The sequence below is a fragment of the Pyrus communis genome, chromosome 1 (assembly GCF_041283825.1).
Source record: "Pyrus communis isolate YQ-2024b chromosome 1, ASM4128382v1, whole genome shotgun sequence".
Taxonomy (NCBI): Eukaryota; Viridiplantae; Streptophyta; class Magnoliopsida; order Rosales; family Rosaceae; genus Pyrus; species Pyrus communis.
In genome coordinates, this window is record NC_142565.1 from 23363045 (window position 1) to 23376838 (window position 13794).

Genomic DNA, 13794 nt, shown 5'->3' on the forward strand with positions numbered 1-13794 from the left:
TTGTAGAATAAAGTCTGAACATCTCTAAGCTTTAGCCAAATTCTTCTCTTCAATGTTGTGTTAGAGAAAACCCTAGGGCCAGCCGAAAAGGCTTATTTATACTACTATAAATAAAATCCTCCTAGCAAAAGGTCTTAGAATGCTAGGGGAGGGGGAACAAATATCCTCTAGCTTTCTCTCTTTCTTGTAGGGATAAATAATTGCCCTCCATAGTTGATTTAATCCCCTACTTAAAGTAGACTTAAATAGGCTTTGGTGGCTATTTATTTCCCTTACCTAGAAGAATCTAATGCCAAGCCAAATGGGAATCTATATCAAAGTTGAAGATCTCTACACCTACTCCCCTTTCCTGTGAGCAGCCCAGCAGGTGTGGAGGCATTTGTGGAGACAAAAATAATCCAAACAATTATGGAGGTGACGTGTGGACTTTTGGGTAAGAATGACGAAATTATCCTAGAGGCACATCGGGATTCCCACATGCATGGAACAGACAATAACGGCTCAATCAATGAAGAGTCAAAGGTGACCAATATGGTAATTATTCAAATCCCTCTCATCACTCCTCATCAATCCCTTATTGACTTTATTCAAAAGGTAACTCCCAAAACTTCATATTTAATGAAGGAATAATTGCCATGTTAATTGCAAGATATTATTTCACATAATATCTTGCAATTATTCACCCAATTACACCATATATGGCCAGCCACTCTCCACCCAAATGAGCTAATGTTTCTTGAGAAGACAAAAGATTCTCAAATTCTTCTAAAGATGGTTGTTGATCCCATCCTTGAATAGAAGTTACAAAAAGAGTGTATTCCTTTTTCAATCCATGAACAATATGTCGTTGGATTCATGCTTCAGACACTGGTTTGTCTGGGTCTAAAAGAGAAATCTCATAACACAAATTTTTAATCTTTATGAATAATTGAGAGATGGACAGATCACCTTGGGTGGTATTTGCCAATTCATTCTTTAACATTTGTAGTCTCCCAATATCTTTCTTGTCAAACAACCTGTTGAGAGTCTCCCATATGTCATTTGTTGCCTTACACTTGATAATATGGCCAAATAGACCATGAGAAATGGATCTCTTCAATACAAACTCAGCCTTCCCATTAGTCATTATCCACCACTTCAAATCTTCTGCATTATCTTCATGTTCTTCGGGTTTGGTTATATATGCACCGCCAACAACATCCCACAGATTTTCTCCATTCAGATAAAACTCCATACAAGATCTCTAAATCTTGTGGTTCGATTGATTAAGCAGCTCTATACTGAGGCCAGCAACACAACTCGAAGACTCCATTTTGAGAAAAAAATGGTTGATCTTTTCACCAAGGGATTTGGACAGAAAACCAGCTACCACCCTTGTGGTTCTGGTACCATGAGAAACTAAACAAAGTAAGAGAGAGTACTCTAGTCCAAGATCAAACACCAAATTGTGAAAGGATGAAACCATAAAAAAGAACTAAAAAATAAAGGTTGCTGCAAACAATACACTATATTTAAGAAAAGCGTACAAGGGACTCTTAATCACCCTTCCTATTTAATGTCTGACCACAATTGTCTAGACCCCAAAAGACTAGGCTTTAGATAATTCTAGATACATCCAACAAGACGCAAAACAACATAGAGAATAGCGAAAGATTAGATTAAAGTGATATACTGGTTCATTTACAAAGAAGCAACTTTAATGCTCAACACTAAGAACATGTGAGAATATTTGAACATACAAGCATAAAAATAAATCTTCAAGTAGGCATGCATTCAAAACAATTCTTTGACCCAAAGAAATTCAAAGCCTAGTATATGGTGAACCTAAAGACTCTTTACAAAAGAAAGAGAAACTTTGAGCTTTTCTTATCCTTGTTTACACGAGGGATTCACCCAAGTGGAGGGCCTTCAAGTCACCTCCTTGCTCCTTGGCTCTTTCCTTTCTTCTTGGCTCTTTGCTCCTTGAATCTTTGTTCCTTTGCTTCTTGAAGATGTGAGGAAATGATCTTCAAAAGTACCAAAGGTTTGGTACCTCTAAGTCTCCACACCAATGATGATGGCATGAAGATGAAATGGATTACCTAGAGGAAGTTGGATGCTAGTGAACTCCCCTAGGAAGGCCGGCCTCTATAGAGAGACAGAGAGAAAAATTTTCTCTTCTTTGCCTTAAGAAAACCCTAGTGAGAGAATGGCTATAAAGATGCTTTTATACCACCTCACAAGTGAGTGCCAAACTTGCAATTAAGCCAAGTTCACCCTCTCTTTAGTTTGGCTGGTTTTGGCTTTGTATTGGGCTAACTTCTCATTTAGTATTAGTTGTCATAAAACTTAAACTCAATGGGTCTTATGGACCAAAAACCCTTTTGGGTTCTGTAACCCGAAACTAACTTAAAAGGCCAATACGAACCTTTCATATAATTAATTAACTAATTAATTACTCTTGACCATTCTCAATTAAACTATTTAATTGCTTATCCATTTCATTTATATTTCTCCACATTCATCCTTACTTGGTGTATGATCCATTAGGTTCCATTTAGAGAGGCAGTGGGCGATTGTTACTCATAACGATCGATTGTGAATTGAAACGTCATTTCAATTCTCCCTCTGATGAAGATTAGTGTTTGCTAATCTTCAGGGCTTCCACAAACCATGAGTGACACCTAGTAGTATGTCATGGCTACCCAAGTAGTAGAAGTGGTTGGAGAACCTATCTAGTTACAACTACAATGCAATACAGTCTTTCTCTAATACAATACTCTTGATCACATTGTTTAATTGATAGTTTGTTTCATGTCTACTATTCAATGTGTTACTTCTCTATATGATTCACTTGAATATGATTTGGAACATTCTTCCCAAGTCATATTAATTTTCTTTGGCCAAAGACTCTTGAATCATATTAGAGATCCCTTGTTGTGCATTCACATGCCTACATGACTAGATAACTTGACCACAACAATGTTGTGGACACTCTCAATAGAATGCCTTTGACATAGTCAAAGATCAAGGACCTAATCATCAAACAACTATGATGCCTCAAGTCAAGGGACTAGTTTGCATATTGCAACTTATGAGTTCTTACATGACATGTATGTTCAAACTCTCTTTTGATCGTTGTTTAGTGTACTCGATTACCCTTTCAAGCACTTATGTGTTAGTCTTAGTGTCCAACACTGAATGACTTGAGACCAGTCATACTCATGCTTGAGTCAACATAACATATACTAACCTTAGCAGATTGTCAATGCCCAATTGGCAATCCTATGGCTAGGAACATTTTAGGAATGAACATAAGAGAAAGGCCTCATTAACCTAACTTACTTAGATCACTTCTCTCTTAGAAAGAATACATTCAATGGACTCCCCTATTGCTTAAGCACATGATACAATAAACAGTGATTAACAATAAGTTTTGTCCTTCATTAAACAAATAAGAGCCTAACATAATGAGTATTCCAAAAGTTATTACATCAAATGAGTGGCTTCATGAGCATACTTCTAACAAGCATTTCCACTGCTCAGATTCAATCTATCGTCGATGAAGCTAAAGCCCAATCTTTGTAAACCGATGAATTTGAGATCCCAACTTGTTGTTTGGTTGCTTGGAAAATTTGATTGGAAAAATCCCCAGTTCTTCCAATTTTTTTTTTTTGTGGGGGGATGAAGATTACGACCTTGCCCTTCTTTTTATTTATTTAATTTTTTTTTTCTGGATTACATTTCACATAAAAATTTATTTTCTATTTTTTCTTATGTGGCATATTATTGACCGCCACATCAATAAAACAGTGTAACTCACATTTGCCACACTATCACTTAACGATCAAATTAACGATTTGACTAACGAATGTATGAAATTGCAACTAAATACAAGTTTGTGTATGAGATTGAAATGTTTTAAAGATATTGTATGAGGTTGCAATCGCGCCTATAATTGAGGGGGTAAAATGTAATTTACACTTGATTTTATAACGGAACCTCAACTTCCTTTATGGTATCAGAGCAAGTTGGCCCACATGTGCTCGACATTACCCAATTTGTGTTGTCCACGTATTAAGCTTGAAAATTTGCCACACGTGAAAGGACATATAAAGATGTGAAGGGCAAAGTTCCACATTAGAGAAGAATCTAACCTTGCAAGAACTTCCAAGGAATTAGGTCTTCTCACATTGTGAATTTGGTTTTATGGTGTCAACAGGTGTTTCAATTTTGTGTATTTAAATAAAAAATTATTTTTTTAATCTCTTTAAATGAGATGTCCAATTCAATTTTCCAATTAACTTGGAGCATTTGTAGGGTTTCATTATTCTAACTTTTTTTCTATTTGACAAACAATAAACACTTCATTTAAACTGAAAAAAGCCCCTCACAATAGAACTAGCGTTCAAAGGAACTCAAGAGAAACTAATTTCCATCCCATAGCTACCCTTGGAGGCATCAAATTATGCAAGACTATGTTTAACTTAAGTCTTTATACAATGCAAGAGTTACACGTCCACTAATACATCTACACAAATCCCCTTTTCTTGTCAAAAACAAAATAAGCAATTTTATTGAAAGAGGAAGGCTCAGCGCATGCACATCAAATTAGCCCAATAAGGTGGAGATAGCCAAGCCCCTATCAACAAAAATGCAGAAAATAAAAAAACTCTAATCCCCAACCAACAAAGCCCGACCTCCATCCCCGCCATCACCTCGCCAACGAGCACATGGGTAATCACCCGAAGAAAACAAACTCTGCGTTGAATTTTGACAAAGGAATCACAGTGCAAAACAAATAAACCTGCAACAAGGGAAAAAGTAAAAATGACCTAAACAAGAGTTAAAAAAACTTGTGCAAATATGTTAAAATGACCTAAATAACCTTGAACACAACACATGACTTATATTGGATGGAAAACTTAACCAAGCTAGGATGGGATGACAAATTAATGATTTTGTAAAGTTGGTCTGACATATTGCTTAAAATTTTAGTTTATATGACAAATTAAAAAATATGAACTAGTTCATATGACATTTTAAAAATTTTCCCTTCGAAGAAAATATTACAACTGTTTGTTTCTCTAAATCACTATTCTTCTTAAGATACATACAAACATATGCAATAGAGTGTGAGAGTCCCAGTCAAAGTTGATGAAAATCTCATCCAAAAACAAATGTGTTTCTATATTCTCCCCTACCATCATTCTTTTCCCCGTTTTCTCCATTAGTGAGGATTCACTAATACTTGAAAGTTTGTCGATGCGGCAGCCACATGAACTTCTCTGACTACTGTTTTTCTTGCATAAATTGTACAGAAATCAAGTCACAATTTGCTAGTGTACTGTGATTTACAGGAGCACCAGTTAGATTGCAGTAACTGAAATTTTCGTCCCACTGCACCGACCAGCATTCCAAGACTAACCAAATACCCTCTACAGCATCCCACCTCTGACAGAATAAACAAGAAACTGGTTGTCCTTGATATATGGATTTGGAGGACACGAAATGCATGGATAAGATAAGAAGGTTCGAAGGATTTCATAATAGAATAAAACAAGTTATGCTGCAAGTTCTTCATGAATCAATGGGACTCTAAACTTTTGCATTGTCCTTTTTCAGATCGTGCACGTGATTCAGTATTCTGGGTTAAAAGATACACAAATAAAACAAACCAGGTACATTTCAGGAAGTGGTGATGTGCTTGTCCGTTCCAGCAGATAATGCAAGTTATGGGTCGATAAAGGTTGTGGATCTAATGAAGAAAATTATGTTCCAAGGGCATATGACCAATTCAAGATCCCAGTATGTACCACACAGAGACTAGTGTGAAGTATCTGGTAGAAAGGTAAACCTCAGACTAATAAATCCAACTGAGGAGCTTCACATGCAGCGGTAGATCAAAGGTACCAAAAGCAGAATAGATAACAAGAGGAGCTTGTCAGGGTGGAAAGATGGAACTTGCAGTGAGCGGATAATGTATGTAAATATGGGTTCCAGACTCCAGTTCATAAGACCCTCAAAACAAAACTCAAAAAAGTATATTTCTTTATCTTCAAAACAACAAAGCCTTATTTTTGTGCAACAGTGAGACAAAAAAATGCAGTCCAATAAATAAAGAAAATAGTGACAAGATTATTGGTTATGGTTGATAGATTGTTTTCCCCCTTTTAATTTACAGGATTCTGAAATATTTAGGAAAACTGGTGATTCTGGGGACAGGCATTTGAAGATGAGATTTCTAGATTTCAACCCCTAGTCTGTAAGATCAGTAGGAAAAGTCCAATGTGTTCACCTTCCCATCAAGCAAAGCATCAATTAAAAAGCTAACCTTCATGAATTTCAGATCACTCATGGCAACTAAAGTACAAAAGATGCATTATTCCTCAGAAACGTCTGGATTTCTGCTGTGGAGGGTATCCCGTCATCCCCATTCCATTATCTTTCCTTCTCAACTGTATTGGAAAATAAAATATAAAAAAATAAAAAAACCAGCATGAATCGAGAGAAAGAAATACTCTAAAGGTCAAAACAATCTAGGCTCATCACAAAATACCTGCTGTTGGTGATGGGCCTGTGCTACACCACGCTGCATTGGCATGCTGGCAGGATTCATTGCACCACCCATCCCTGCCTGAGATGCAAGATTATAAGCAGTCATGCCCTGTGGCTGCATTCTTTGCATGTTAAGCATCGGCCTGGGCACAGATCTGTTCATCCCTCCATGAGCAGCTGACATGTTTCCAGATACTGCATTTCCAGACGATACCTGGTCCAGATAATTGTATGATGAGCATGCACACGTACCATAGAGAATAAAGATTAAGATGCTAAACTTCCTACATTTACTATGTGCAAACATGTTAATTTTCATGCATTACACTCTTCTATGTAGGAAATCACTCAAAAATGAATCTGTTCTATGGGATGCAATATAAAGCAGATCAATAGTTGAAGAAACTCTAAGGTAAATTAATTCAGTCCTCTCAATAGCAATTAAAGGGAAGAAAGAAAACGCGATACAATTATGAATTATTCATATTGTAAATATCAAAAAGGGCGTGAAGGAGATTCCAGGTTCTGACTGACGGACCTTGAACTAAACTAAAAGCACTCCCTCAACAGTATCATCAAAGATTATGCTGCTTCCAAAACTAAACGTGCAGACGATTTCGACTCAGTAAACAATAGTTATCTACTAACAGGCAGAAAAAATATCGTAATTTCCTGTTCTACATCCAACATGAAACGCAAATCAAAATTCATGAAAATTATAATGTTTTCAAGAATATATTATTTTAAAGTCTACATATAACACCCCTAAAACCGTAGGCTACAAAATTGAGTAGCGTTCCATTATGTTTCTTTATTCTGGCCTTCACTACCATTTATAAAATTCCAACTAGGTTTTTGTAAAAACCATGGTTAGCACTTCATTTAGCTGCAGCTTTGGAACAGAAGAGTACTCATTCAGTTGTCAAACCACGAAACATACCGATTGTGAAGGTTGAATGCTAGTTGTCCCTTCAAAATCTGTGGTTGTGTCTACCGGACGAGTAGGATAATTCACTACTTTCTCTCCTTGGGTAGGTACCAAAGCACTGATCATTGATAACATACCTGGTCAATATAAGAAATATGGGCGCACTATATGCTTACAACAGCGCATCTAGTATCTCCATTACAGTGTTTTCTTTTTCAAACTTTTAGGTGGCATTCATGAAAAGGTGGTCAAATATATAGACTCAAAATGGTTGGCATATCATAAGGGAAAAGGTCCACAGCAAACAGGGGAAGTAAAAGTTAATGAAGAAGAAAACCTTACCTGCGTCCTGGTAGAGGTTCAATACGAAAATACCTGAGAGAAAAAGTATGAATCTTTTTAGAAAGTAGTAACTTTTGGGTATGACAATTTTTATTTAAGAGTATCCAAATTGCAAATACTGTATTAATTAGTTTGTTAAAATAATCATTCACAGTTGTTACACCAGACTTTGATAGTTGATTTTATGTTCTAAGAAATAATTCATGTCTTTGTGGTACCTATTAGAAGCCCCAAGATACCACTTGTTATTAAGATCCAAGCCAATACCAGTTTGCATGTTTCTTTTTTACTTTTCATTAACTGAGCATTTGAAACCAGTGTCTAAAATGATCATTATTAAGTCTACGCTTCTTATTAAACCATTATGATAACTCACAAACACAGATAAAGGGTTTACAACCGTGAAAGATAGGTATCAATAAATTATCAAAGAGGGTGAGGGAAAGGGAATGATAAGCATAATATGAGAGATATAGGAGACAAGAAGCTTTACTCATGCTCTAATGCTTGTGCAGCTGTTATACGCTTTCGAGGATCATATCTGCACACACAGTTGTTTGGGGGAATAAACAGACAATCAATTTATCTTTCTTATGGAAAAAGTAATGCATGATATCCAGCAAAACCTTACAGATTACACGCCACTGTAACTAATTACAACAGGAACATATTAAAAGTTATAATTTCAACACTTTTTAAGTCAAGCGACTGTAAATTTCAAAAGTTATCAAAACTTTAGCATGTATGATAAACATGAAGAGATCGTTTCATCCAACAGTTGATTTTAACAAAAAAAAAAGCAGATGAAAAATTATTGTGTCAGAAGCTCCAACCTTCCCGGATCTTGAAAAGAAAAAATAGTACAAAACATTAGCCCAGCACCAGGACAAGAAAGGCAACCAATAGTAAAAAATGCCGCTTAAATTTGTAGATCCAAATTGACGCCTTTTACCTGCTTTTCGTAATTCATACACAAACTACCTTGAAATATTTGAATTTACTTGTTACTTTCGGTTTACAACTTGTGAACAGAAAAAGCATGTCCATTGTACATATTAAGCTTGAAACAAATTCACCACTGATTGACCCATGAGGAAAGCATGTCCGTTATACATGTTTAGTTGCTAACAGTTCTTCAAATAATTTATTAAAGTACTAGTCATCTCAATGAAAAAACCAACTCCAAGTGACCAGATAAACATTGAAAATATGGGAATTAAGATCGATCAACCTCACATATATATATAGCTAGTCAGTGAAATCCCAAGAAAAAGAATGTTCCAATAGTACCCTTCTAATTGTCATTTGACCTGTTATTTGCATGATGGTAAAGATAATCCCATCAAGGTCTTAAAATACTTTCTATATTGTTGTACGCGGAAGGAAATAAGTGATGTTGACACTTTTCGAAGAGAGATAACCTTTCTCTGAACCTTGGATGTAAAGATAGGGACCAAGAAACCTTACTATAGTCCACAGGAATTATTCATTTTTTGCCCCTAATTATGTTGTTCTCATATCTAATCCTTGAATCTTCAATTATCATCATATATCTACACTTTTATGGTCAAGACTCAAGAGACCATGTCTGTTCAAAGATTCCATACGTTGATACTGTATTGGCAATTAATAGGGCACTCACTTCATGAATCTTATTAAAACAATTCAGGACGTATCCTCACTCTAAATTTGTAAGCATACGTTTTGTACTTTTGTAATTAGGATTCTAAACCTTTAAAAAAATTAGAAAAAAAAATTGGTAAAATGAGAATTAGAATTTTTTGGATATAGTTAGCTTTGCAAGTGTTGTATTTCACTCTCCCTGTGCTAAACAATAACAAAATGAGATTCTTGTAAATTTAAAAGGCACCACTTACTCAAGCATCTTAGATAGGAGGTCATATGCAGGACTTTTTGGAGAGAGGTTAACTACACTATACAATGCAGTATTATCACTGTCAAAACCATACAGCAGGAAAAAAGAACTGGTTAGTTTGATCAAGGGAAGAACGAAAAAAAAATGAAGCCAAACATGGGAGATACAAGAGAATGACAAATTAGACAAAAATAATTCCTTCAGATTCCTATCACAAGATTTATATTCTTTTTTATGTCACACTAAACAAGTTTTGTATGCATTAAATATGAGAAAGCTTACTATTTATGGTCTTGAATATGTTGTATATCTTGTTGCCATTGTGGAAGGTTCGCAAGTGCTGGCCACTTTTCTAGTGTAGGATGACCTGATGTGGTAACCGTGAACTGTAAGGTAGCTCCATGGAACATACAAAAGATAAATGGCCTATAAGGTAAAACAAATTACCCAAGACCTTGAATATCTTGTCAAGTTGATCAAGCTGCACAACTGAATGCTATTATTAGAAGATATGATAGGATCACGAAACTTAAAACAGTACTCGTAATAAAAGTGGTCAAATATATAAAAACAGTTGAGGATAAAAGTTGTGAATGAAAATACAAACACCGTTTCACAACCTGAAACGGGTTTGGTGTGGCTTTGACTTCTGCGCCTTGAAATAACGGCTTCAAAGTCAAAAGCTCAGCAAAGATGCATCCAACAGCCCACATATCTAAATTATTTATTAAGAAAACATTGTTTTTTAAAATTAATCTGCTCATATAATTCAATATACCAGAGAGCTACCATTACATCATCACAAGAAAATATAAATGAAAAAAAAAAAAACCAAACAGGCAGGCCTACAGAAACTATTCAGCATAATCATACCTATGAATGCATGCTCATGCTTGTAATCACATGTTAACCATATGGGCTTAATACAAATAGAGTAAATAACTTGGTGTAGGAGGATACCAACAGCACTTGTATAGTGCTTAGCCCCAAGGAGCAACTCCGGTGCACGGTACCAAATGGTTACCACAACCTGCAAGTAATACAGCTAACTTATTACAGTCATAATTACTTTTTCAATGCAAGTGGATAATAGCAATAAATTAGGGGTAAAAAATGGTTTTATTACTCAAAACAATAAGAAAAGGGCATTGACCAAGTATACTAGCTGCAACATGAAAACGCAGATAAAAATACTTACAAGATTTAACAAACCAATAATGGCAAAAAATGAGAAACAAATTACAGAAAAATATATAAAAAAAGATCTCCAAACAGATCATCTTCAATTCAACCACTGAAGGCTCAGTGACTTTGAAAATCTTTGCAATTCACCCCACTCTCAGTTGCATCACTCTGTCACCAACAATACTTTAAACGGCAAGGTGTAAGCCTTGTGGCATTGAAGTGTAAGCTTTCCGAAAGAAACATTTTAATTAAAAAAAATTATTAATTACAAAAATATAATCTGCAAGTATGTATGTATAAGTTATATATATGATGTAGATACCCTCACTGTATTCTACTGTTACGCTTTTGTTCAAGTCTTCTCATATTAAGAGTAATTTATTTAAAATTACAAGATTAGGCATCTTCCATTATAATATTAGTAGTTGTTCTACATTGATATTTACTTGTTCTACAGTGGTCACTAATATAATCATATTGAGACCACCCAATTATTGCCCCAACCAAAGAAGACTTTAATGGAAGCTAAAATCTCAGTAACCAGTTTATCCCATATAAAGAATGCACACAGGATATACTTCCACAGCAAGTGAATGCCAACCTTTAGCGAATTTCATTTGGATTAGAAATTGCTTTCCTTCTGGAAGTTATGGTTATTGTGAATATATGAATGCATTAGTGCCAATGGTAACAAACAGGAGTATTTCTTACACCAAAACAAAAAGAAAAGGAAAAATGAAGAAAAGGAAAATCGAAAAGGAATAAATAACCCACTAAAAACCCAAAGTTTAATACAGTCAGGGAATCTAGAAACCATAATTCACAATACTCCAGAAGTTGACAATACTAGTTATGTGACACCAAGACTTGAAGACAACGGGAATAGAACCATAGAATGATAGACTTAAAAATACATCTATAAATCACAATAACTTTCTGAAAAATACAAGAGTCACTTGAATGGACTAATTTACTAAACTTTGAACTTAGCTCCTGTATCGACATAGTTGTTTCGTATATCTTATGCATATCACTATTGCTTAAGGAGACAGATTCCCATTTTTATTAAAAATGGGGACCTACTATGGGTGCCACTTTGCATTCTTTTACAACAATGTGAACCGTCTATTTTTCAAATCTCCATTCATAGATCATCCTTTTGAATTGGACCCCGCAAGTAGTTCCCTTTTTTTCCCCAAAAAATGAGGATCCCTCACCTTAAGTAATCCATATGCATACATATGAAGTTGAGAACACCACATACGCTCATAGAAAGATGGCATCTAAAGAACAAAATGATACAAACATGTCTCCATACCCCATTTTCAGACAACGACTTTAAGGGAGCCAGATATATCCTTGCAAGTCCAAAATCCGCAATTTTCACAATTCCTTGCTCCTCTCCGTCGCCCATAACCTATGAGCAAAAAATGGGTAAATGTAGCAGAAATTTATGCTCATTCACACTTTGCAAGCAACACGAAGTCAAACAAAGTTGCATCAGGAAGAGAATGAAAAGGTTATACAAATCATACCAAGATATTAGATGGCTTTAAATCACGATGAATGATCCAGTTACTGCAAGGAAGGTTCCGCATAAGTAGTCAAACAATAATGTAGATACAGCAACAGAACAAAACATCAGCAGCGCAATGTCAAACAAATAAAACCATACCTATGGAGATAATTGAGTCCATTAAGCAGCTGCCAGAGCAATGTCTTAATAGTGTAATAATTGATTGTGTGATTAACTTTGTCTCTATGATGTCTAATGATTTCCTGTGAAGCAAATGTACGCAACCCACCACATATTCCTTCCATCAGCGGAACTCGAAATCCCATTTCAATTGAAAGAAAGAAGAAAAGGGAAAACATCAGATACTCACATAAAGGTCATGTTCTGCGTAATCGAAAGCCAGGTAGAGGGACATGTCTGTGTGGTTGATATGAACATTCACGAGCTTCACCACATTCTCGTGCGATATTTCCCGCAGCAACTGAACCACCCAAAAACAGTTATATATATATATGTATATATATATATATATATATATATATATATTTTAAGATTTTATCCAAACCCAAAAGGCAAATTCTTCATTTTTCTTAATTTTTGAACAAAATTCCCAAACGAAATTTCGAAGGATAGCGTCTGTAATGCTTAAAATAAATAAATGGGAAAAAAAGGATGAAGAAGACCATGATTTCACGGATGGCGGTGGGGGAGACGCCATCACCGTCCTTGGACTGCTTGAATTTCTTGATGGCGATGGATTTTCCGCGGTTGGAAGGAGGAGACTTGGTCCTTGCAAGAAACACCAGGCCGTAGGTGCCTTCCCCGATCTTCCCTATCAGATCGTACTGTTGCAGCCACTCCGGCTTGTTACCATGACCACCGCCGTGGTTGTGGCCGTGGTTGTGGCCGTGGCTGTGGTTGTTGTTGTTATGGCCTCTGTTGCCGCTTGCGCTGCCGTCACCCATGCTGGGCTGGACTGGGCTTCCACCGCCACTCCTCCACCTGTATCTGTATGTGTAGTAATTGGGAAGATAGCCAAATATCTCTCGTTGCTCTCTGCCCTCTACCTCCTCCCACTCTTGCTGGCGAGAAATTTTGTAGAGATGTCCTATCACGTACATTTTTTTACTTTTCACATATTCTTTTTTAATTTATATTCATTTATCTTCTTTAATTCATCTAATCCAACGTCGAAAACTAAAAAGGTGTGGGAGAAGTACAAAAGGATGTGTGGATATCACATCTCATTTTTTATTGTTATGGAAATATGGGTGATCACATGTTTTTATGTAAGTGGTGGGTAATTTTATTTTTTAAGTTATTAATGTTGCAGTCCTATTAGATTATGAATGTGATTGTGTAAATCCTAATAGATCTAGGAATATCTTTTTATATTCCTATTAGGAGTTG

The 13794-nt window shown here is 35.8% G+C and overlaps 1 protein-coding gene across 7 annotated transcripts; it reads right to left on the minus strand.

Annotated features, from left to right (window-relative positions):
- Positions 1 to 4381: 4381 nt before the first annotated feature.
- LOC148699390 (cyclin-dependent kinase E-1-like) lies at positions 4382 to 13503 on the minus strand. Of its 7 annotated transcripts, none has more exons than XR_015966446.1 (17): positions 13068 to 13503; positions 12755 to 12865; positions 12544 to 12647; positions 12404 to 12446; positions 12187 to 12285; positions 10644 to 10713; positions 10304 to 10398; positions 10131 to 10164; positions 9966 to 10050; positions 9685 to 9762; positions 8301 to 8348; positions 7808 to 7840; positions 7478 to 7583; positions 6539 to 6751; positions 6314 to 6437; positions 5184 to 5433; positions 4382 to 4786 (listed from the first exon to the last, which is right to left on the minus strand). XR_015966446.1 is itself a non-coding variant. In XM_088699839.1 (15 exons), exons 1-15 carry the CDS (start codon positions 13347 to 13349, stop codon positions 6369 to 6371), a joined length of 1470 nt encoding a protein of 489 aa, XP_088555965.1. In that variant the 5' UTR covers positions 13350 to 13503; the 3' UTR covers positions 6204 to 6368. The 7 variants fall into 7 exon arrangements, 1 of the variants encoding a protein (XP_088555965.1); XR_015966448.1 differs by lacking the exons at positions 4382 to 4786; positions 5184 to 5433 and adding exons at positions 5647 to 5863; positions 7076 to 7136 and having other exon boundaries at positions 6278 to 6437; XR_015966443.1 differs by lacking the exon at positions 5184 to 5433.
- Between the last annotated feature and the right edge of the window lie 291 nt (positions 13504 to 13794).